General features: G+C 47.2%; 8 protein-coding genes across 8 annotated transcripts; 5 read left to right on the top strand and 3 right to left on the bottom strand.

The window, feature by feature from the left end:
• Nucleotides 1–201: 201 nt before the first annotated feature.
• F5Y00DRAFT_227171 (uncharacterized protein) lies at nt 202–1,237 on the top strand. The gene is made up of 3 exons (XM_048006444.1): nt 202–508; nt 574–687; nt 755–1,237. Exons 1-3 carry the CDS (start codon nt 286–288, stop codon nt 1,153–1,155), a joined length of 738 nt encoding a protein of 245 aa, XP_047868558.1. The 5' UTR covers nt 202–285; the 3' UTR covers nt 1,156–1,237.
• A 1,454-nt stretch (nt 1,238–2,691) lies between these two features.
• F5Y00DRAFT_227170 (uncharacterized protein) lies at nt 2,692–3,551 on the top strand. The gene has a single exon (XM_048006443.1). The coding sequence runs from the start codon at nt 2,708–2,710 to the stop codon at nt 3,407–3,409; it is 702 nt and encodes a 233-aa protein (XP_047868557.1). The 5' UTR covers nt 2,692–2,707; the 3' UTR covers nt 3,410–3,551.
• A 366-nt stretch (nt 3,552–3,917) lies between these two features.
• Nucleotides 3,918–6,938, top strand: F5Y00DRAFT_258476 (uncharacterized protein; the record flags this gene model as incomplete). The annotated part of the gene is made up of 2 exons (XM_048010712.1): nt 3,918–6,415; nt 6,473–6,938. The coding sequence occupies 2 exons, from the start codon at nt 3,918–3,920 to the stop codon at nt 6,936–6,938; spliced, it is 2,964 nt and encodes a 987-aa protein (XP_047868556.1).
• A 199-nt stretch (nt 6,939–7,137) lies between these two features.
• On the bottom strand, nt 7,138–8,609 carry F5Y00DRAFT_227166 (HIT-like protein). Its single transcript, XM_048006442.1, has 3 exons — nt 8,230–8,609; nt 7,645–8,069; nt 7,138–7,508 (listed from the first exon to the last, which is right to left on the bottom strand). The coding sequence occupies exons 1-3, from the start codon at nt 8,365–8,367 to the stop codon at nt 7,322–7,324; spliced, it is 750 nt and encodes a 249-aa protein (XP_047868555.1). The 5' UTR covers nt 8,368–8,609; the 3' UTR covers nt 7,138–7,321.
• Nucleotides 8,610–9,824: 1,215 nt separating this feature from the next.
• On the top strand, nt 9,825–11,898 carry F5Y00DRAFT_176965 (MFS general substrate transporter). The gene is made up of 2 exons (XM_048004942.1): nt 9,825–10,622; nt 10,704–11,898. The coding sequence occupies exons 1-2, from the start codon at nt 10,082–10,084 to the stop codon at nt 11,621–11,623; spliced, it is 1,461 nt and encodes a 486-aa protein (XP_047868554.1). The 5' UTR covers nt 9,825–10,081; the 3' UTR covers nt 11,624–11,898.
• On the bottom strand, nt 11,899–14,448 carry F5Y00DRAFT_176960 (MFS general substrate transporter). Its single transcript, XM_048004941.1, has 4 exons — nt 14,006–14,448; nt 13,869–13,942; nt 12,346–13,796; nt 11,899–12,289 (listed from the first exon to the last, which is right to left on the bottom strand). The coding sequence occupies exons 1-4, from the start codon at nt 14,225–14,227 to the stop codon at nt 12,174–12,176; spliced, it is 1,863 nt and encodes a 620-aa protein (XP_047868553.1). The 5' UTR covers nt 14,228–14,448; the 3' UTR covers nt 11,899–12,173.
• A 1,027-nt stretch (nt 14,449–15,475) lies between these two features.
• On the bottom strand, nt 15,476–17,302 carry F5Y00DRAFT_227164 (ferrochelatase-domain-containing protein). Its single transcript, XM_048006441.1, has 3 exons — nt 16,877–17,302; nt 16,255–16,819; nt 15,476–16,203 (listed from the first exon to the last, which is right to left on the bottom strand). Exons 1-3 carry the CDS (start codon nt 17,120–17,122, stop codon nt 15,746–15,748), a joined length of 1,269 nt encoding a protein of 422 aa, XP_047868552.1. The 5' UTR covers nt 17,123–17,302; the 3' UTR covers nt 15,476–15,745.
• A 217-nt stretch (nt 17,303–17,519) lies between these two features.
• F5Y00DRAFT_227163 (ku70 protein) lies at nt 17,520–20,193 on the top strand. The gene is made up of 4 exons (XM_048006440.1): nt 17,520–17,693; nt 17,752–18,348; nt 18,402–19,892; nt 19,955–20,193. Exons 1-3 carry the CDS (start codon nt 17,634–17,636, stop codon nt 19,680–19,682), a joined length of 1,938 nt encoding a protein of 645 aa, XP_047868551.1. The 5' UTR covers nt 17,520–17,633; the 3' UTR covers nt 19,683–19,892; nt 19,955–20,193.
• The last annotated feature ends 1,841 nt before the right edge of the window (nt 20,194–22,034 follow it).

Raw genomic sequence — 22,034 nt, 5'->3', positions numbered from 1 at the left:
GTTTATCCAACTTTCATTAGTATTAAATAAGCCAAATGAGTGCAACTCTAGATCACTCATACTATGTAGGCCCCGCCACCTCCTAATCCCAACCCGGAACGGAGCATCGCAGAATTTCCTTTTCAGGTAAATTCCACATTGCCTAATAAGCCCCAAGCGACGTATCATTCCGCGCCGTTCCTACTATCAGCTATTATCGTTCGTGTCCTTGTCTCGCGAGTCTATACTTAGAGCTCCTTCTGAATCAATCATTAGCCTCTGCAAGATCTCGTGAGAGTTTCCACCATGGCATCTACCAAGGAAAATGATAACGAAGAAGAGCAAGCGTTCCTTCAATCCGGGGCGCCCCAGGAAGATGTTGCTTGGTCTCGGGAAGGACGAGGCCCTCGCAAGTCAATACGGTACTTACGACTCGCACTAGAGATTGCAATGGCCGTCGTCATAATTCTACTGTTAGGCAATTTGGTTTACCAACGAATAGATGGCAAACAAACTCCAGTTCCGAATTGTACCTATGCTCCCCTTCACAGTATAAGTTAATGGCAACAAGATCCTGACTGATCATGCCTTAAGTTCCCCGAAAGACGTACGTGTTCCTCCCAGATGCTAAATACGTACGCGACGACATGCTCTTCGACGAGCATGACACCCTCCATACTCTTCATAACTGGATACCGCTGAGTGCAGGTACGTATATTCATCGATCAGCTATCTGCTGGAGATCCTATTTGTTGATATTAATTGGCATCTATAGACGCCAGGGGCTACGTGCAGATTCCCGATTATGAAGCCTACGATATTCTCGGAAAACCCCATACAGTAGCCATCAACCGGACGTCTGACGGACCCGCATACATGATGTCGGTTTTCCACCAGCTTCATTGCTTGTCCTATATCGTCGAGCATTACCAGCAAGGATACGCCGGCGTCAAATTAACGGAAGAGGTAGCCCATCACTCGTCACACTGCTTCGACTACCTTCGCCAATCCATCATCTGTTCCGCGGATACCAACTTAGAGGGAGAGTCGGAATATGGCCCAGGCTGGGGATCAACGCATGAGTGCGCCGATTACGATGCTGTGCTAGCTTGGGCAAACAAGCATTCAGCGATGAAATGGAGGAATGGTCTTCTACCGGAAGATTCTGTACTATAATTCAAGTTTGTTGGTTCTTGGCTTGGACAAATTGTACATATGATCATCGAGCTACCTCCTATTATAAACCCGCGCATGCTAGGAAAAAGACAGGGCGGGAAGCGTGCGTCAACAGAGCTGTGTAATATTGCAATAGTGAAGCAGAAGCCTGTTATAGAAACGTACGGGGTTATATTCACGTAGCAACTCAGGGGCTGCTAGTACATCCACCGGTTGCCAGGCAGCGTGGTGCATCCGAGGTTGACTTAAATAGTGCCTTAGGCAACCACTCTGCCATCTCTTATCAGATGCTGCAAACCCAACGTGGCCGTGGTCGAGCGGTTATTTGAAGTAGAGCCAGAAATAATTCCTCGAGGAGTTTTTCGTAGGGCTCAGGTTCGAATCACTGTCGGGGCGGCAGTCAGGCCAACTGTTCAGGTCAATCGAAAGTGGTTCGAATTCTGGGTTCCAAGCTTTTTTGTCTCCTTTACCTTGTAAGTTTTTTCTTGCTCCTACTCCCTTTTCTAGACGACGAAACGAAATCTTTAAATTAATTAGAAAACCTGCAGGACCTTAGGTACCTACCTAACCCAACGTATAGCATATACATTTACGTTAGGATATAGTCCGTAACGACCATCCAACCGAAACACCATTGTGTACTTCTCGTTATATGGTATATGATTCTTACATTCTCGAACTTAGCGGAGACCATTAAACGGAAACTCACCTAAAACATACGCTTATACCTAATGTTCCAACACACATGGCTATCTTATTTGAGATTCGAATTTATTATAATTAGATGGGAAACACCATGTTGTTACTTTTAACCTATAAGTTCATATCAAGGAAATATTTGATCTCGGGGATTCATTATATAACCATACTCATGCATGATGATGTATGAATTCGGGAGTAATAACAGAAGGAAGAGGGAGTTAGAAGACAGATCTGTTTAAGCGAATATATATATAAGCATAATATAATATTATTAACACTTGTCGATCAGGCAGTGGTTTATGTTGATTCAACAGACCGACTTGTTGTCTTGCCAAATCACCGCATTTAGTATTTTTCATATCTACAGCTTCAAAAAATGCCTAGTCAATCGTTCATAACTCTATAATTATAGCGACTATGGACATCGAGCGTGATTGTATCGTAAGCGCTGAGAGTTATGAGAAGTTCGAGCTCAACCACAAACGCCGTAACGCCAATCGAAGAGTCCAAGATTTCATTGATCGCGGTCTGATGAGCAAGGGTATGTGGGACCTACACTGCGGCGCCGAGATCCATGTCAACTCTAACTCACCTTAGATGCTGTGTATCAGAGGTATACGGAATACCTTAAGTATAATATAGGCACTAGAGGAGATGAATCTTTAGGGGAGAACATAAGACAAGCATTCTATCAACTACGTGACCCGGAGATAGGGTGTAGGTAGCTATACACTAGAAGGATACTCGATCATTAGGACTGACAATTAACCCTCGTGTAGATCTCTCACAGAATAAATTCAAGCACTTATTTGAGAAAATATTACCTACCGCGTCTTCAGGTGTTTCGGCAATGCTATTTGATATCTTCAGCTGGCATGCCTTCTTCCCCTTTCCACCAATATATACCGCCTCGGGAGAGCTCTGTATAGATGAAGATGCTTTCATTCGCGCTGTCTGTCAGCTGGTGTGGACTTGTCCGCAGCGGGCGAACTCTTGCCGCCGTGTTGTTACGGGAAACTGGGGACCACATTTCGGCTGGCTCGTTTCGGTTCGTAGTATAAATATCAGCGATTGTATGAGGGGGTTATTCCGAAGTCTTGCTATTCCGAATAATACAAAAACAGGCATTGAAACAACAATTCTGGTCCCCCGGTTCTTCATGTACCAACCGCGGCAAGACGAGTTGTATTCTGGAGATGATTCCGAGGATGAAGCTCTGCAGCAACAGATGGTTGTCGTTGAAAAAGAGAGTGAGCGAACGATAGACATCCAAGATATTCTCTCAGAGTATCCCCCAGATCAGCATCCCATGGTAGGGAACCCGTTACGAGAAAGCTATAAGCTAGCCCTACCGTTCCTTCCACGTCACCCATACGATCTAACTGACCTTCACGTCCCAACCATGAAGGTTCTGAGTCTCTGCACCTTGCTCCATGTAACTGATTTAATAACCTCGATTGAGAGATCGGGCAATGAAGGACTTAGCTGGGAAGTGTTCGACACCATGTTGAGTGAGCATGCGGCAAGTTATCCCTTATCTGTATCCGAGTAATGTTTTGTTAATTTTTTCCAATAGAAGCTGATCACAGATACTCTAGCGCAAGTATTCTCAGTATTCAAAGCTCCGATAGATAGAACTGCATTGTGATATTATGAGCTTGAAAGTTGAAATGTAGATATAGGGATTTCAGCAGGTTAGATAGGAGTTGCTGGTTAGTTTCATAATACCAACATTTCCATATTCATTTCCATATTGATATAACGGGACATCTTACAAAGCTAGCAGGGTACCTTAGGTACTCTAGCGCTACATTGGCGCATGTATGTACCTAGGTACGCGTCACATAGATTAATTACATGTACCCAAGCCCCACCAAACGCGTCCCTCTACGCGTTCGCGCGTCTTCAATTTACATTCGCATTCACATTTAGTGTATGTGGACTTACCCTGTACAATTATACAAGGGCCAATTTTAGTATGGTATATCGAAGCAACAAGACACATCAGTGACCTTGAAGCTATCAATTCTAGAGAACTCAACTCAATTGAGCCGTTAAACATGATATCTGCTTCGTCTCCCGTCATATATCCAGCCAGCTCCTCCCCAGTGGCAGCGGCAAAGCGCACGAAACCACATCCTGATCCCAACCCTCGATCCCGTGCGAAAACCGGCTTCCTCGTTGACGATGACTCCGACGATGAAGATGTGCTGCCAGAGCCAGCAACGAAAAGACGGATGCTTACCAGCCCTAGTGACCAAGCAACCGTAGAGTATACCGAGCCATCTTCACCTCGGTCAACAATTCCCAATCTTGACTTTAAGAAAGTGAGTTCGGTACCTCCCGACACCATTTCACAGCCGAGCGAAGACGTCAATAGGAGCCAGCCTTCTATAACGAGCACGTTGTTCCAATCGGGCAACGTATCCTCTATATTTGAACGATTTGCCTCTCGTCAAGCGCAAAGCACATTTAAGATCACTACCTGTTCAGGTAATATAGTCAACGTCAAGCAGCGGAAGACCAATGCTGGGGTGTCTTATGAAAGGATAGTTGCCGCGCGGTCGAAAACAAAAGAGGGTCGAGCAAAGAAGAGTTACTATGGCATCGAGATGCACGAGATAATAGAGGCTGCTTCTAAGGAACTCGCCAATAGGACTTCGGGTTCTGATATAGTTTCGGATCAGCCGATAACTTCCGTAGAAGCTGTCAAGAAACCGAAAAAGGCGCTCTTGTGGACTGAGAAATACCGAGCGAGGAACTTTACAGACTTAGTGGGCGATGACCTTACGAACCGGCAAGTCTTACGTTGGCTAAAAAGATGGGATCCGATAGTTTTTCCGGGAACAGCAAAATCGAGGACTGCTACGAGACGACTAGGCGCAAAAGCGGGAGCCGAAGAAGAAAAGCCGCACCGGAAAATCTTGATGCTCACCGGCCCTCCTGGACTAGGGAAAACCACGCTCGCTCATGTTTGCGCGAAGCAGGCGGGCTACGAAGTAATGGAGATAAATGCTAGTGATGACCGCAGTCGGGATGTCGTTAAAAACAGAATTCGCACCAGTTTAGGGACGGAAAACGTCAAAACTGTGCAGCAAAAGCCCCAGGATGGGAAACAACAAAAAGTTGCACGTCCCGTGTGCGTAGTTGTTGACGAAGTTGATGGTGTCGTGACCGGCTCTGGTGGTTCTGGAGAAGGTGGATTTATTAAAGCCCTTATGGACCTGATTACGCTTGGAGAGAAAAATGCATCCGGGCAAGATGACACTTCTCAACAGTCAGGGCGTCGTAAAAAGAAAGGGGATGATTTCCGCCAAATGCGGCCTCTTATTCTAATCTGCAATGATATTTATCATCCGTCACTCAGACCTCTACGGCAGTCAAATCTGGCTGAAGTTATCCACGTTGGCAAACCTACTATTGACGCGGTTGTGACTCGTCTCAAAACAGTGTTCGAGAAAGAGGGTATTCCGTGCGAAAAGGACGCCGCGAGAAAGCTATGCGAGGCAGCATGGGGCATGAGCAGTGGTATGGACGCAAAGAAGGGCGCAGAGAGCACAGCTGAGGGAGATCTACGAGGTATTATGGTCGTGGGCGAATGGGTTGCGGGCCGTGTCAGGTCTGCGTCGCCCAAAGGTCCACTGAGTTTAACACGGCAATGGGTTGAACGGAATATCGTCCATGACCTGTCCCATGGCGGTGGTGGTGCAAGAGGCGTAGGGCGTGGTAACGTAAGGGATATCGTCACGCGCATCTTTCAAGATGGCGCTGGGTTCCCAAAGAACAACGTACTCATCACGGCACCCGTCTCGAAATTCCAAAGCGAGCAGCCGCAAGCACAGCTGGGGTTCTCAGAGCAGCAGAAAAAATACGGGATGGAGCGCCTGAGAGAGATGGTCGAGACTAGCGGCGATGTGGACAGAGTAATGACGGAGGTCTTTTTGGACTATCCGAACCACGAGTTCAATGACGACTCATTCCTGTCTAAGCCCGACTGCGCTTACGAGTGGATGCATTTCCACGACGCGTGTTCGTCGAGGTTGTTCGGAAGCCAAGACTGGGAGTTAGCCCCTTACCTTAGCCAACCTATTCTCGCATGCCACCATTTATTCGCATCGCCCATCCGGCGCGCCAATCTAGCTTACAACCAGAAGTGGGGCGGGGGTAATGCTGAGGATGATGCTCCGCCGCTACCTTTCTCAGGTCCGAGAGCAGACTTCGTCGCTCGCGAGACCGGGAAGGAGAACCGCGCGATACTCCAAGCAATGCAGGCCCAGCTACCGCCGACGCTCATGCGCTCTTTCCGCAGTGCTGAAGATATTGCCACGGACTTCCTGCCATATCTCATTCGCCTTGTGTCTCCAGATGTGAAACCCGTTGTCGTTGGGGGTAGTGGGGATCAACGGAGCACGGCAAGTGTCCGGAAGGACACAGAGAAGGCTATGGTAAAGCGAGCCGCTGATGTGCTAGCCGAAGTCGGCATCGAGCTTCAAAAGGGGAAGATAGAGAGCGAGTCCCCCTTCAGTAGAGGTCCGGAGTGGGTTTACCGCATGGAACCGTAAGTCCACAACGCCAAGTTCTCGGGATTGATGATTGATTACTAACAAACCTACAGCGACCTCGACGTCCTCGCCACTTTCGAAACATCTGCGGCCGTCATGCACGGCACACAAGCCCCGACACGCTACGCCGTGCGGCAGGTGCTAGACCAGGAATTACAGAAAGCTAAACTGCAGCGGGAGAAGTTGGCCCGACAGGCACGCTTCCGAGGCAGCGACCTGCACGGCACAACACCTGAGGACACCTCCTTCATATTCAACGACAACAAGGAGAATAATAAGACATCGAAAGTGCCGGGGTTACCTATACTCGGCGTGAAGAAGGACTTCTTCGGACGCGTCATCGAGAAGACAGATCCTCGCCCTCTAAGGGAGACCGATGCCAACGGTAGGCCTAGGAGCAAGGCCGGCGGAGAAGGGCAAGAAAAGGGCGAGGCTAAGATCTGGGTTACGTTTCACGAAGGCTTGAATAATGCCGTGAGGAAGCCTCTATCGTTAGATGAACTGCTTAGGGGTCTGTAATAGGTGCATACTAGCGGTTGACGTGTTAAACGATTTGGGGTGGGGTTATGGCATTAGCTGGGGCGCATGTGTATGGTGTTCAGGTTATAATGGCATTTTCACAGTTGAATGAAACTCGGCGCTTGTTTTTAATGATTCACCCTTAACTGGTCTTGGTCTCAACTAGTTCGTTTTATTTCCGATAGTGAGAAATAGAGCTCGTATAGCCAGCGAATCGCGGATCGCATACTATGATATAATCTGTTCGTTATAGATGGTTTATTTGATATAGACATTATACATAGAACATAGCTCATCAATTATACACCAGGTTAGTTAGAGCAAGAAAGACGCACCACCCACGTCCAGACAGGTGCGGAACCCTCCGCCAGCGCAGTTATTGCCTACCTAGGCTCTCCCTCGGCCTCCTCTCCCATCTGCTCCAGCACACTCCGGAATACCTTGGCCTCAGCCTCCATCTCCTCCTCCGTCCGCGGATGTCGCTCCGAGTCTTCGATGCTGGGGAAGCTACCGCCGGGTTCGGGTCGCTTACCCAGCCGCTGCTGGAGCTTCTTTAGTTCGCGATCCCATCTTCGGTTTATCATTCATTAGTATATAGGTATATAGGTTAGGTAGGTAGGTACGCTTCCTTTCAGACAGACAATAGGTATATATAGAGAGAGAGGGAACGAGGGGAGTAAATAGGGACAGAAGAGAACAAACTTACAACGCCCCGCCGACGTTCCCGTCCTCCGCAGCCATGGCCTCGTAGATCTGGTCGCCGGGCCCAGCTTCATCCTTGGCGGTGGACCCGCGGATGCGCGGGATGACGTGGACGTGGACGTGGGGGACGGTCTGGCCCGCCTCGGCGCCGTCCTGGATCGCGATGTTGAAGGACCCGGCCTCGGGGGTGCCGGGGGCGGGGGCGGCGTTGTCGTCGCTGCTGCTTTGCCGCGAGGGGGGAGATGATGTGAAGTAGTGCCGCGCTAGCATGCGTTGTACGCGCTGCACGGCTTGGAAGAGATCGGTTATCTCGGGCGCTGTGAGCTCTGTTAACCGCTTGTGCGGTCGTCGCGGGCAGATCAGTACGTGGCCCGGTAATAGAGGCTTGATGTTGACGAGGGCGAAGGAGTGCGGTGTTGTGAGGAAGACCTGTGTGTGGTTAGTTAGTTTGCTTGGTAGAGGGGTGAGTTGTGGCAGATGGGATTTATTCGTCTATTCCTTGGGATTCATCTCATTCTTATTTTTCTCTCATGATGCTTGACTTAGACCGGGTCACAATAGCGGCACAGCTATATATAAGTTGACTCACCTGACGCGTGACCTCAAACGGGCCAAAGTGAATCGGCCCAGTTGACTGAGAACTCATGTTTCGTTTGTGAACGACGTTTCTGAATATGAGATTGACTATTGAGATGTAATTTCGTTGCATGGCCTGAGCGAGTGACATTCCATAGAGGGTACTATTGCTTAGCAGCCATATTATATATAAAGTGTGTAGACTGCCCTGCCGTTAAACAAGGAATGCTTTAGATTCCAGATTCCAACGTCGTCTTGGCTCAAGTCTTACTACGATGAGGTGTAAACCGACCAGAATCGAGTGACGCTAAACGTGATACTTAATTTGCTTACTTGAATATAGCATGGATAACTGCATATCTCATTGTTTAATCCGCAATATATGGTTTGCGCGGTACCCCGATAATGAAGTTTGTTTAGTAAACATCGTCATTGAGCTTATGACGTCGATAGTCTTTTTATTTGAAGTTTGAGTATCATATGTCATCTCCTTTTAACATAATCATTGATAAGTCTCTAACTTATATGTTTCTTCCCCCTTACTTTATTTAACTAGACGACTTAGGACCAATACAACCCAATTTATTAGCACCGATAAATATTTATTTTCATGTAGTTATATCCTCCTGTCTTATCTACATGTATGTTCCGGTATAGCATCATCTTAAACATGTACCATTTACAATAGAATAAGCTTCTACATACAACAAACAAGCACATCTTATATCCGTACAAATAGGCGCGCATCCCCATTTACCGCTTACTAAACGACCTTGTTTTAACTACTCCCACGAGTACCATTAAGATACCCAAGCAAGCGTGATACTTGCATAACTCAATTAGATTAAAGACGGACATGAAGATTTTTATTGTCTTTAAAATAAAGGCCTATCGCCTATCGCCTATACTTTCTTCTTTTATTATATGCCGTATGCATAAGTAATTCTAATTGCTACCATTGGCGAGGTCGTATGGAAACTAGATCGCCAGAGGACTAGGTTTTCAGCTCGGTGGACCCGATGGCAACTTACGAGGCCTTGGCCAGGGATCTTTTGTCTTTACCATCATAATTTGAAATTTATGCGTCCTCGGGATTGTAAGTTCGCTACCTATGATATAAATGCTAGACGCCGAGCATAGGCTATTTGCTTCGCATTTTATTTCGTAAGTTAAGATGGCAGAGTCAGCTAAAGGGCGTCGTTGAATTGAGCCTTCTAAGCTTGAGGATGATTGATACAACATCTTATTGGCTTATTCCGCGTCTGATTTTGTGGAGAGTTCGTGAAGCATCTTCGCTATCTACATAAGACTTGGACCACCTGCATACCGCATCCGAAGCGGTCACCTCATCGCAATTGGCGAATGAGAAATAAGTACAGCCCTAGCGGTCACAGTAGCTTTCTGCGAGCCGCAAGGTGAAATTTATATACACCAATGCGAGGACGGGAGGGCGCGGGAAGGTCGGGGAAGTTGTGTAAGACTCGAAAGGGGACGGCGGAGTGGGTGGTATGATATTACCAACTAACGAGGAAACTTTTATGTAACAGTATCATTCAGTATCATTCTTAGTGGGCTCATATGACATATAAACTATTCATTAGTGAATTATAACGCAATTGTCGTTATCTTTCCCCAGATTTTCCCGCCATATAATTGACAAAGACTTACACTAGACGGGATTCCTCTGCCGTTCCCAATTTTAACCTTCTTTCGACGTCGAAAAGAGAGCCTCGAGCATAAGGCAGAGGAGACGGCTATACATATCTTTAACCTAGAAAAGTTCTTGTTATAATAAGTTAGCTCCGATACGCTGTTCATACCAAGGAACTATATTATTGTAATTAAAAAAGACGAGGAGGTCGTCCATGACCCTCACGCCACAGAATGCAGATGACAGCTGCCTCATAAATCAAACTGTCCCGACGGGGGTCATGCCACTTCCGTCGGAGTACCTTGACGAAAAGAAGCAACTTCCCAATACCAATTCTATATCTAGCCCCGGCGAGGACAAGGAGAGCCAGAGAGGACGTTCTCGTTCCATCGAGGATGCAACCGCGGCATCGCCATCCTCTTCATCGTTAAATAGGGGCAACAGTGATGACGACGATGATTTCCCTGAAGGCGGCCTAGCGGCCTGGCTCGTAGTTGTCGGCTCCTTTTGCTCCATGCTTTGCCTGTACGGTCTTATTAACTCGGTTGCCGTTTTTGAATCGTACTTCTCAACACACCAGCTCGCCGGCTACAGTCCCTCGACCATCGGCTGGGTCTTTAGCGTATATCTATTCATCGTCTTTTTCTTTGGCGTCCAGGTCGGTCCTGTTTTTGACAGGCACGGTCCCAGGTTACTTATCGCCGTCGGTAGCTTGCTAGTCGTCGCTAGTCAGCTCATCCTAGGGCTATGTGAAGGTGAGCGCCCCATTGAGGACCCCCTATGTTTATCATACCTATATCTATTAGTAAAACATGTGCTAAATAATTGAATAATAGAATACTACCAGATCCTCCTCACATACGCGGTCCTTGGGGGTATAGGGGGTGCTCTTCTCAACGTGCCTGCCTATGGAGTGATAGCACACTTCTTCAAGAGACGTCGTGGCTTGGCTGTTGGTGCCGCTGCAACAGCGGGGTCTGTCGGTGGGATTGTGTTCCCCCTCTACCTCCAAGCTGTCATTCCAAAACTTGGCTTTGCGTGGAGTACGAGAATCATCGGTTTCATACTTCTGTTCCTATCAGTCATAGCCAACCTCCTCGTGCGCTCTCGCCTACCCCCAAGTATCCACCCAATACGCATCTTACCGGATTGGACCCTCTTCAAAGATGTCAAGTTCACTCTATGTTGTATCGGCGTCTGGTTTATGGAGTGGGGGATTTTTACCCCATTGACGTACATCGTTTCGTACGCCGCAGCTCATGGCCAAGATGCCAACGCTGCATACACCCTCCTCGCGATCCTTAACGCCGGGTCATTCTTCGGTCGCTTCCTCCCCGGATTCCTAGCAGACCGCTTCGGCCGCTTTAATGTCATTACAATAACGAACGCGCTGTGTGTCGTCACTATCCTCGCTTTCTGGCTGCCCGCCGGTGATTCGCATGCCTTGCTCATCGTTTTCGCCGTCACTTTTGGGTTTGCTTCCGGAAGCAACCTGGGTTTGTACCCTGTGTGTATCGGCCAGCTTTGCGACGCCCGCGATTATGGCCGTGTTTATTCTACGGCGGTTATGGTTGGCAGTTTCGGTACCCTAACTGCCCTTCCTATCGCCGGCGCACTCTTGGGGATCGGCAGCGACGAGCGTCAAGGCTGGTTGGCGCTGATTCTCTTTGCGGCGCTGTCGTATGCTATCGCAACGAGCTGCTTCCTGGGAGCCCGCGTGTTGGCTGTCAGTTGGAGAGTGAAAGAAGTTTATTAATGCTCTGATGCCAGTTTCATTGTGACCTGGGATAGAATTAGAGGGAAAATGCAAATGAGTAGTGGGTATCGTGGTATATAAAAGCTTGGCGCTTCGGGTAGATTGATGTAAGGCAGCACTAAATTCAGGATCGGGAGTGATATGTGAGATCTGTATTATTTAAGTATATTCCATTGCCGCGCGTGGGTTGGATTGTGTCTATAGATTCGAATCCTTAATAAAGCTTGCTACCCTCAGGCGTAAGACTACCCAAGTATTTAACAGACGACCGCCCAAAGTATACAAACAACAGTATATAACATTATCCAAAGTTAGCCAACATTACACCAGATTATACATATGTTGGTGTAAGGCAGGCTGAAGATATCCGTGGCGGGACCGGTTCCAAAATATCAATGTACCTACACGGGTATAATATATATCATTGGAAATGTCATATAGATAGGGGTGGTCATATAACTCGAGACGCCAACGATTTTTAATTTACGTCTTTCCTGTCGTATATATACAAGGCTGCCGTATGTGATATTATATCGATACAATAATTCGTTTAAACCCGTGGTAAGGAATCGCCGATAATCTCTTCGTCAGACATAACATTTGGGTCCTGGGTATCACCGGGGATTCGAACCGGGACCGCAATATAGCCGTCATCTTTCAAATGCACTATCAAGAAAATTAGCTTCTATAGCCTTAGGAGATCAAGGTAGAGTGAAACTCACGATGAGGTCTTACGAAGAAACTTCCGAGTATCGCTAGTCCGAATAGTGAAGCCAGTAGGACGAAGAAAGCCTGCGGGAAAGTCTCGACCGTTGCAGCATAGACGCCGTTGAAAAGCGCGGGAGCAATAACCCTTCCGAGCGCATGTAACAAGCCAATAGCTCCCAGTAGGGAGCCCACGCGCTGAGTTGGAACATGCTTTGTGATCGCACTTTGGATAGTGGCACTTGCTAAGCCACCAAATGCGGTAGCCAGACCGCAGAGGACAAAAAACTCTTCTGAGCGCACAAATATGTAGCCGCAGATACCTACGGCATCACTGAGGAGAGCAAAACGTAGGAGCCATACATCTAGATTATCGGCCCCGGAGCTCTTCTCGATCACATTTACGTCGCCGTTCTCACGCCTTCGGCGACGTAGTGGCAGGACGCGGAATACGTAGTTGATGGCTGGAAGTATGAAGAGGAGGATTACAACGCGCGCCAAGCTAACCGCTGATACAAATTTCGAGGCTTCTGGAGTGTCCCAATGGAATATGTGTTCAGAGTAGAGTACAATAATAGTACCAGCACCCATCGCAGCAGCTAGGAGCATTGTGTCGATAAGAGCAAGAATAATTAGGTTCCGCCGCAGGGGACCATTATCCCGACCACTGGGGACCAGTATCTTTAAGGGAGCAAATGGGTTGGCGCTCAGAATTGCGGGGAGCCAAGTTCCCATGTGATCGTCGACAAAAGAAGCAGCCCGTGGCCCAATGAAGACCTGAACCGTATCTGGAAGTCCGGATCTAAGCTCAATGGCTGCAGCTTCGTTTTCGGCACGATGCTTCTCGCGTGCGGCCAGCTGACGTTTCTTTGATATTGACTCGGGAAGAATAAACCAGAAATATAGAATGACAGTGGTGTGGCAACCCAGGACGACATAGAATATCGATATTAACGAACCCGTCCATTTGACGAAATAACCGGCAAACAGAGGACCAAACGCCAATCCGGTGAATAAACAAGCATGTAGATAGCCAATGTGTACTCCGCGCTTGGATGGAGGTGCGCAGTCACTCGTATACGAATTAGTTAATATGCTACCCGCCGTAAAGGAACCCGTTATGCCATCGAAGAACGCGCCTAGGACCAGCCATTGGTAGCTGACGGTATCTGGGAACTTTGCAGCCAAGATAGTGATACACTCGTTGACTAAACCACCACATGATGCCATCACCATTAGGCGCTTTCGGCCGTACCGATCAGATAGTGCTCCTACCTTTGGTGCTGTGATGGCGCTTAAAGCGCCGGTAAGAGCACTTAGTATAAGTGTGAAAGCGGCGACCTTTTTTTGAACGGGGCCGCTGGTACATAAATCATTACCGGCGCCTAACGGCCCCAGCGGGTTTATAAAATTCGGTTCAAGCTGCTGGCGGTCGGTGAAGTGAGTACGACATATTAACTGGACAATTCTAAATAGAGTAATGTTTTGGTAAGTGATTATTGTTAATGGAAGTGCGCTGGAGTTGTACGGCTAAACTTACAAATTGAGCTTCGGCACGATGATACCGCCAAATGCAAGAGAAAATAGGAGATACGGTGCTAGAAGCCAATACACCTAATCTCAAGTTAGTTGTTTGAGTGTTTGAGTTTCCTTGCATCTCATTCGTATACAACGTACCGATGGTGTTCGCCACCATGGGAAATCGGCGAAATCTTCGTGTCCTATCCAGCTCTCTTGGCTCTTCCCGCTCCCGTTCTCGTTGTCTTCTGTCGCATTATTACTTGCGCTTGCGCCGACCAGCGGACTTGTTTCCGTTGCTCCCTCCCATTGGTCTTCCTCTTCGTCTATCAGTAAGATCGGCCTACTATCTCTTTTAACGGGTTGCGCATTGCTCGTCATTTTGGTTGCGGGCCTGTTGCGCGACTACGGGCTAGTTCTAGGAGCTGTTCAACAACTCGAATATCTAGCACCGCTAAATATGACACAATGAACCGGATATGCCGGAGTATTCGAGGAGCTCCGTAGTGTGACCTAGTACCGATCGACGGACTCCGGAATGCTTTGCTGATGCGCCGTTACATTAACTAGAACGCCCGAATAGAGAACTATATAATCAGCTGTAAGGCGACTCCTCTGTTCTAATGGTATGTTTTATTCGGAACCCGATGGAGGCCTGTCATTGATCTGAAGGGTTTAGGAAGAGGGTGTGAGAGAAGGTGGAGTGAAACTCCATGCCGAAAGTTATCTTATAAGTGTTTAAGATACCATTGGTTGGTCTACGCTGATGATGTGTTAGGATGTAGTTAGGATTCCAATTAGAGCTTGGCTTTGCTTAATCTCGGATGTCTCGACAATCCAACGGCCGAAAAGTGCCAGCGCTAAGCGTTAGAGAAAGTGATGCGAAAGTTACGTGTGGGTTATATTGGACTTATCTATCAGTTGAATCCCGTATGTTTGGGATTGGGTGGATCGATAGATCGATGGATCCGTTCTTTCCATCCCATGTCATTAACGTGGTATTACTACGCATTATGCGAACTCTATGTTGAGTTAGTATTGGATAAGAGGTGGCTCTTTTTTCATTATGCGCATACTTGATTTATTATGCATCATTATACGCTAGATCTAATCAGGGCAATAATGTCCCTGAATATGTACAATGAGCTATACTTACATAGTACTTCGTAATCTTATCTTTTATCCCGGATCTTAATCCTTGCGCTGATGTAAATCAAGAGACGTACGTACCTAATGTACATACGCAGTTCTCATGGTAAAAAGTGACCTAGAGTGTATACTCCTAGTATACGAAGGCACTGTTTACTAAATTCAAATCAAGTTCAATGTTTGTTAGACCAACTACGTAATTAGACACTCATTGGAGGTGGGAGACATGCTCAACTTATCGGGGTTATCGCCAGCAAATCGATGACGCAGATGCTCGTGGGGTGCAGGAATTCGGGGTCCAGCAGGACCCGACAACCGGCAGATTTCCAAGCTCCAACTCAACTTACATAACATACCCCTAATATACCACAACTCATAGCTAGGCGTGTATGTAAGAAACAGATAAAGGGAATTGATTTAACTACGTTAGGTAATATATAGCACTAAAGCTTCTTGTCACATGTATTGATATGAATATAATTGAGTTTCGAACGTGGTTTATTCATATACGTTAATTAAGTACCTAGGTACATAAACTGGGAGTCGTTAGGTTCATTCAATAAAAACTGGTTGATTTCCAATCCAACGCAATTTGTATAACACACCCCAATAAATAAGTACCTTAGGATGTAGTTGGCCAATACCATAGAGGAGATAGTTTTTGAATCACTCTTGGCTACCGAAAAATTAGTTACAAATGTATTGATGTTTTAATGAGTACGATGATTCTCGAGAAAATAGTTGCATATCCTATACTGCAAAGGCATTTTCTGGCGAGGCAAAGAACTTCTTCGACTCGGCACATCGCTCACTCTTGCAACCAGGACACCTCAGGCCCATCTGGTACGAGCATGCAACGCCACTGTCCAAGTGACTCTTCGCAAGGTTTGCGAGAGCATCAATAAAGATGGGATTGCCGTTAAGACTTTCTACTCGTTTAACTGTGTCCGCGTGGCCGGACTCTCCTATTACCTCTTTGTCGAGCTCAAAGAGCGTTTCGATATGGTCAGAAGTAAACGCAATGGGGATAAGAACGAGGTCTTTCTGCCCCTTGGCGATATATTCCTCAACCGAACTCTGGGTTTGAGGACCTAGCCATGGTTGAGGACCGACTTGCGACTGCCAACATAATCTATAAGGATTAGAGAACTTTAGCCGTTGCATGACGGCGTATACTGTTGCGGCAACTTCGGCGGGGTACGGGTCGCCTGATAGATTGTTAGTTAAGATGGCTTGAGGATAATGTGTATACTCCCTACCTCGATTAACTACCGTCATTGGTAAGCTATGGGCTGAGAATAATAGGACGACTCGGCCCCGTCGGTCTTCTGGATATTCTGCCAGCGTCTTCTCAATATTGCTAGCGAATGCCTCTACTAATCCCGGATGTACCGGCCACCTGTCAATGACACTCCATTGAATCGTACCGGGTCCGGCTTTCCCTTCTAATCGTTGCCGCCATTTCCATAGTTCATTGAGGCTGCTTCCTGTTGTAGAGCAAGAGTATTGAGGATATTGTGTGAATGCCACAGCTCTTCCCCCCTTGCCGTTTCCGAAGCCATCCGCTAGTAATTTATTGTACATTTCTTCGGTCAGAGGGTCTGCGTAGCGAAATGCGACGTAGGGTTTGTGGGGCGCTGTTTCAGGCGATATTCGGTCGAGAATCTTGCACATGTGTTCGCTTTGATATTCTGACCATTTTCGAATTGGGGAACCGCCACCAATCTCTGCATATTGCTTCTGGATCTTCGGAGTTCTTCGCTTCGAGATTAGGGGGCCTATATAGTTTTGTAATCTGCCCAATGGTATCAGATCGGCGTCTGCCTACTTATATGTTAGAGCTACGGTGAGATATATGGTACCATATGAAACAAAACGTACGAATAAGCGGCTTAGAAAGTCGCCAACTTCATCTACTGTGGATGGACCGCCCATATTCAAGAAAACCATGGCCGTTGGGCCTTTTGATCCTGCCGCATTTTGTGTGACAGGGGGCGCTGGCGTTGCGAATGACCTCGTCTGTAGGGCACTGTTCTTCAATGACTGGACGTATAATGGTGTAGAGTTAGCAGTAGCAGTACCAGCTGCTCTGCGCGCGAGCTGCGCAATTGAATGGCGTGCTGCCATATTGCGCGAACTTATCGCTTTATGACAATTCGACAATAAAAGGTTATGGAAATGTTTCTTGAAATTGTTTAAACATAGGTAGGTACCTACCTGTAACAGGACAGGTAGATCTCGAAAAAGTTGAGGTCACCAATCAATGACAAAATGTTGACAAAATGCTCGGGGCCGGCTCTCCGAGGGACCGGGTCCGAGTGTCCGATTAATGATTAATGCTATGTAGTGTGCCAATGAAATATGTTTAATTGCCTAGCAGAGCAGACACAGGTATCTGGGTGCTTGGCTAAGGTTTCCTTGTAATCACCTGATAACGCGATTACTTCATAAGAATCCCCTTTAAAATCATACGCGTTTAAGCGCGATGTCTGCCTAAGTTTAGGTACCTAAGGTTTCATAATCTGCTGCCATCAACACATGTCCATATAAGAAGACAATAACAATACAGTCTCAATTTTCCTTAATCATATGTAACCTTTTCTACCCAACTTACCCAGGGAAGGGTTCACCATCCGCCATGGCAGACCATTATGAGAAACGAGAGGAAGAGGAAGAAGAAGATGAGATTGGTGAACAGGTATTTCATTTATCTATAAATATATGGATTCTATTCCCTCCCATTAATTCTCGAATAGGACTTCAAAGCTCAGAAAGATGCCCTAATTTTCGCTATCGATGTGAGCAACTCGATGTTACGACCGCCTCCTGAGTCGAATGACAAGAAGGCAGACAAAGATCCCCCTGTGTTTGCTGCGTTGAAGTGTGCATATCAGGTGATGCAACAGCGAATTATATCTAACCCGAAAGATATGATGGGCATTATTCTCTTCGGCACTGAAAAGAAGAAGTATCGAGATGAGGAGAACCCTCCTTATCCGCACTGCTATGTCTATACCGACCTCGATGTTCCCGCAGCTGAAGATGTGAAGAATCTCAAGGACCTTCTTGAAGGGGGGGAGGATGCTGAAGAGATTCTCACACCATCTAGCGAAGGGGTTGTAATGGGAAGGTTGCTTTTCTTGGTGAATAATCTCTTCACCACCAAGGCACCCAACTTCGGATCCCGAAGACTGTTCATTATCACAGACAATGATGATCCTCATAAGGAAAGCAAAGAGCTTAAGGAAAACGCAGCATGCCTCGCCAAAGATCTGTACGACTTAGGTGTCACTATAGAACTCTTCGCAATCACTCGCGAAGACGAAAAGTTTGACTTTACCAAGTTCTACGACGTAATTCGCCCATTCAGATCCGACTATTAATCTCGTTCGCTAACCTCGCTTAGGACATTGTTTATCGGGACCCAGTCGTCGAAGAAGCACATCTTGGGAGGGTTTCTATATCGAAGTCTGGCAGCGGGCAAACTCTTCTGAGTTCGTTAACTTCCAATATCAATTCTAGACAGACTCCAAAGCGAGCATATTTCAGCAATATGCCGCTTGAGCTGGGCCCTGGACTTCAGATTTCAGTTAAAGGGTACAACATCATGCACAAACAGGTCCCCGCACGAAGCTGTTATATTTGGCTAGATGGTGAGAAAGCGCAGATTGCCGTTGGAGAAAGTGCCCATGTTGCCGAAGATAGCGCCAGAACGGTACAGACGGGCGAAGTCAAGAAGGCATATAAATTTGGTGGTGAGTATGTCTATTTCAGCGAAGACGAGCAGAAATCTATCAAAAAATTTGGAGGTCCGATAATCCGAATAATTGGCTTCAAAGACAGGTCACAGCTAGGATTCTGGGCGTCCATAAACAAATCCATCTTCATCTTCCCGAGTGAAGAAGGTTACGTCGGGTCCTCGCGTGTCTTCACTGCGTTGTGGCAGAAACTACTAAAATCTAAGAAGATCGGCATTGCGTGGCATATTGCTCGGACAAATGGGAACCCTCAACTAGTTGCTATTATTCCTTCTACTGCACAATCAGACCGCAAGTCGGGCATAGATCTCGTACCAGCTGGTTTATGGCTTTATCCGATCCCGTACGCTGACGACTTGCGCGAGGGCCCCGACCAGGCCAATTTCGTCAGAACTACGAACCAGTTGACTGACAAGATGAACAAGATTATTGGAAATTTGCAGCTACCAACTGCCACATATAATCCATCAAAATATCCCAATCCCGCACTTCAATGGCATTATAAAATACTCCAAGCCCTTGCACTAGAAGAAGAGGTACCTGACAAACCAGACGACGCGACCGTCCCCAAGTACAAGGCGATTCACAACCGATGTGGTGCATACATCCAAGAGTGGTCACGGACAGCGGATGATGTTTTGAGCATGGTTAGAGATGCCAAAGCTATCAAGCGGGATATGGAAATTGACGAGGGGAGTGATGAGCCTGGGCCAGCAGCGAAGAAATCCAGAGCGACTGCAACGAAAGCGGGTGCTAGTAGTACAGGGATGAATAACGCACAACTGAAGGAAAGATATGAACAAGGCACCTTGTCAAAACTGACAGTGGCTGAATTGAAACCGATTTTGAGCGACCGAGGGATTGATTCGAAGGGGTTGAAGAAGACCCTTGTCGAGAGACTTGAGGAATGGATTGAAGATAATGTATAAATCAAGGGACTTGAATTATGTAGCTATCGGCGTTCATGGCGGCCAGGTGCAGGCCTGGTTTCGGCTTTGAGGACAATATCACTTTTAGTTGAGTAGCAAGATACATAGTTACCCCCTTTCACACTATTAAGAGGCTGTGTATCGAGGTAGAATAGCTATAATTACCCTTACATCTTGAAGAACAACGGTTAGGAAGTACCTATGCATATGACCTGCCGATACGATCTTCGGTTAACTGGGTACCTAATCATGTTTCCTATTTTTTTATACTCACTTCCAGTCTTCATTTTGGATTTAGCCACACGCGGGTCTCTATGTCAATCCCGTAGCTACAGTGACTCGGGCACTCATACAATGAGGCAAGTTGCTGCCGGCATCTGTACGCATATATAAATAATAGCCAGATCCTAATCCTGCAATCATAAATTATAATCACAACAATTCAACAACGATGTTACCTCTATACTAGGAATCACATCTATTACTGAAAGTGGGAAGTATCCGAGTATAGATGCAACCGTCAGTCAATCAATGCAAAATATTATGATGGAAGGTTGAAAGTTCAAATGTCGAATACTTAAACCTTACGTAATTCTCCAGCGATACATACCAACCCCGCGTCCTCCAGCATATAGGTACTTGGTAGGTACCTAAATTACCTTACATGCACCTAAATGTTACTCTATATAGCAACTGCCTAGAACCTTACTCGCTGCCCACATCCACCTATGGTTTTAGGTCTAGTACCGGGTAGGTACACACGTAGGTACTCCAGCTATACCTCAGGTACCTTAGTACGTACCTAAAACCAAGTCGCCCCAGAGCCGCGACCTCCAACGCGTTTAGTCAAGCTCCCCACCTGCATCTATTTTGGTTCATTTCGCACCATCTACATCGCGCCTAATTCCGCCGACGGTATCTGAGAATAGCAGAACAGCCCTCGAGTCATCGGCGGGATGGATGCCCTCTTGGAATCAACCAGGGGCAATCTGGTCTGCAGCTCTGTTCAAGATGTACAAGATAGACTGCACCGCCTTCTCGCTTCCAGATCGTCGGATACGCGCGCAGAACATGCCTCTTTTACATTCGAGCTTCGACATAATGTAGTCTTTCACTTGAATCGAGACGCCGAAAATGGCACCGCTGACGGTGTCGACAACCCTACCGAACAATCGCACCACCAACCTATTACCCAATCCGTGAATGCCTTCGAAACAGTACAGAACCAACCCAGCGATGACCCTATTCTCCAGCGCGCTGTCGCAAAGCACATTATCGGTGCGATGGGAATTGTAGACAACAGTTCATGGACGGTGCGAAAAGTTTCTCGGGATTCACACGGTTGGACCTTCACGTACATCTGCAAAGACTCGCTGCAGGCATGGACTCGCGCGAATGCGAAGAATACCGAGAAACATGTAATTGGCAGCTATAGCGGGCCTGGTAGTTTGGATCCGATTAATGCTTGTGAATATGAATGTTAAAATCTTGCGTAGATAAGCCGCTGATCTCATTATAGCTCGTCCTGCCTTCGATTGTCGCGGAACCCTCACGATTGCCTTTTCGAAATCCGCCAGAGGCGTCATCATTAAATATGATCATACGCTTATACACAAGACTGTCGCACAGTTGGTAGACCTGATAGCACCCACTCTACCACCCCCGCCCGTCAACAATGGCGGCACAGGAAACCAGAGAACGCCAAGGGCTAAACGACCCCCGCCAGCGGAAGGCGAAGAAGGGAGCCGCAAGAAACGTTCAAGGAAGAAGGAAAAGGCTCCAGAAGCGCCGATGGAAGGTCCCCCTTCTGGGGATGGCCAAATTAACCAGAATAACGCCGTACCACAAGATGTGAACCATGGTGGCGCACATGTTACGGTGATTCCGTGGGTTCCGTATGTTCCCCCCGATGAAGTTAAACGCCGTAGGCAAATGGCCATAGATCTCCTTAATGGAAGGCACATCAACCCTGCGACACTCTCTGAAGAGCAGTTCAACATATTCGCGAACCAGGCACCAGATCTACAGGAAAAATCACTGGCTTTGTTGGCCGAGCATGGCGCCGATAAGTTAAGAATCGTCCATCCAGATGATAAGGATGCCGACCCAACTCCCATAGAAAGACAATTTACCAACACAACCCCTGCCACTGGATCAGGCCAAGTATCTACTCCTGGAACAACTGAGACGCCAACGAAGAAGAGGCGTTCCCGAAAGAAAAAGCCCGACGGCGCTGTAGGCGAAGTTTCTATCGGTGATGGTGCGGTAGTGTCAGTACAACAGAGCGGCGAAATTGGAACAACGACTTCCACTCTAAAACTAACAACCAAGATAACAACCAAGAAAACACGC

The sequence above is a fragment of the Daldinia vernicosa genome (genome assembly GCF_022497035.1).
Source record: "Daldinia vernicosa strain CBS 139.73 unplaced genomic scaffold F5Y00scaffold_6, whole genome shotgun sequence".
Lineage (NCBI taxonomy): Eukaryota > Fungi > Ascomycota > Sordariomycetes > Xylariales > Hypoxylaceae > Daldinia > Daldinia vernicosa.
This window is presented reverse-complemented; position numbering and strand designations above follow the sequence as displayed.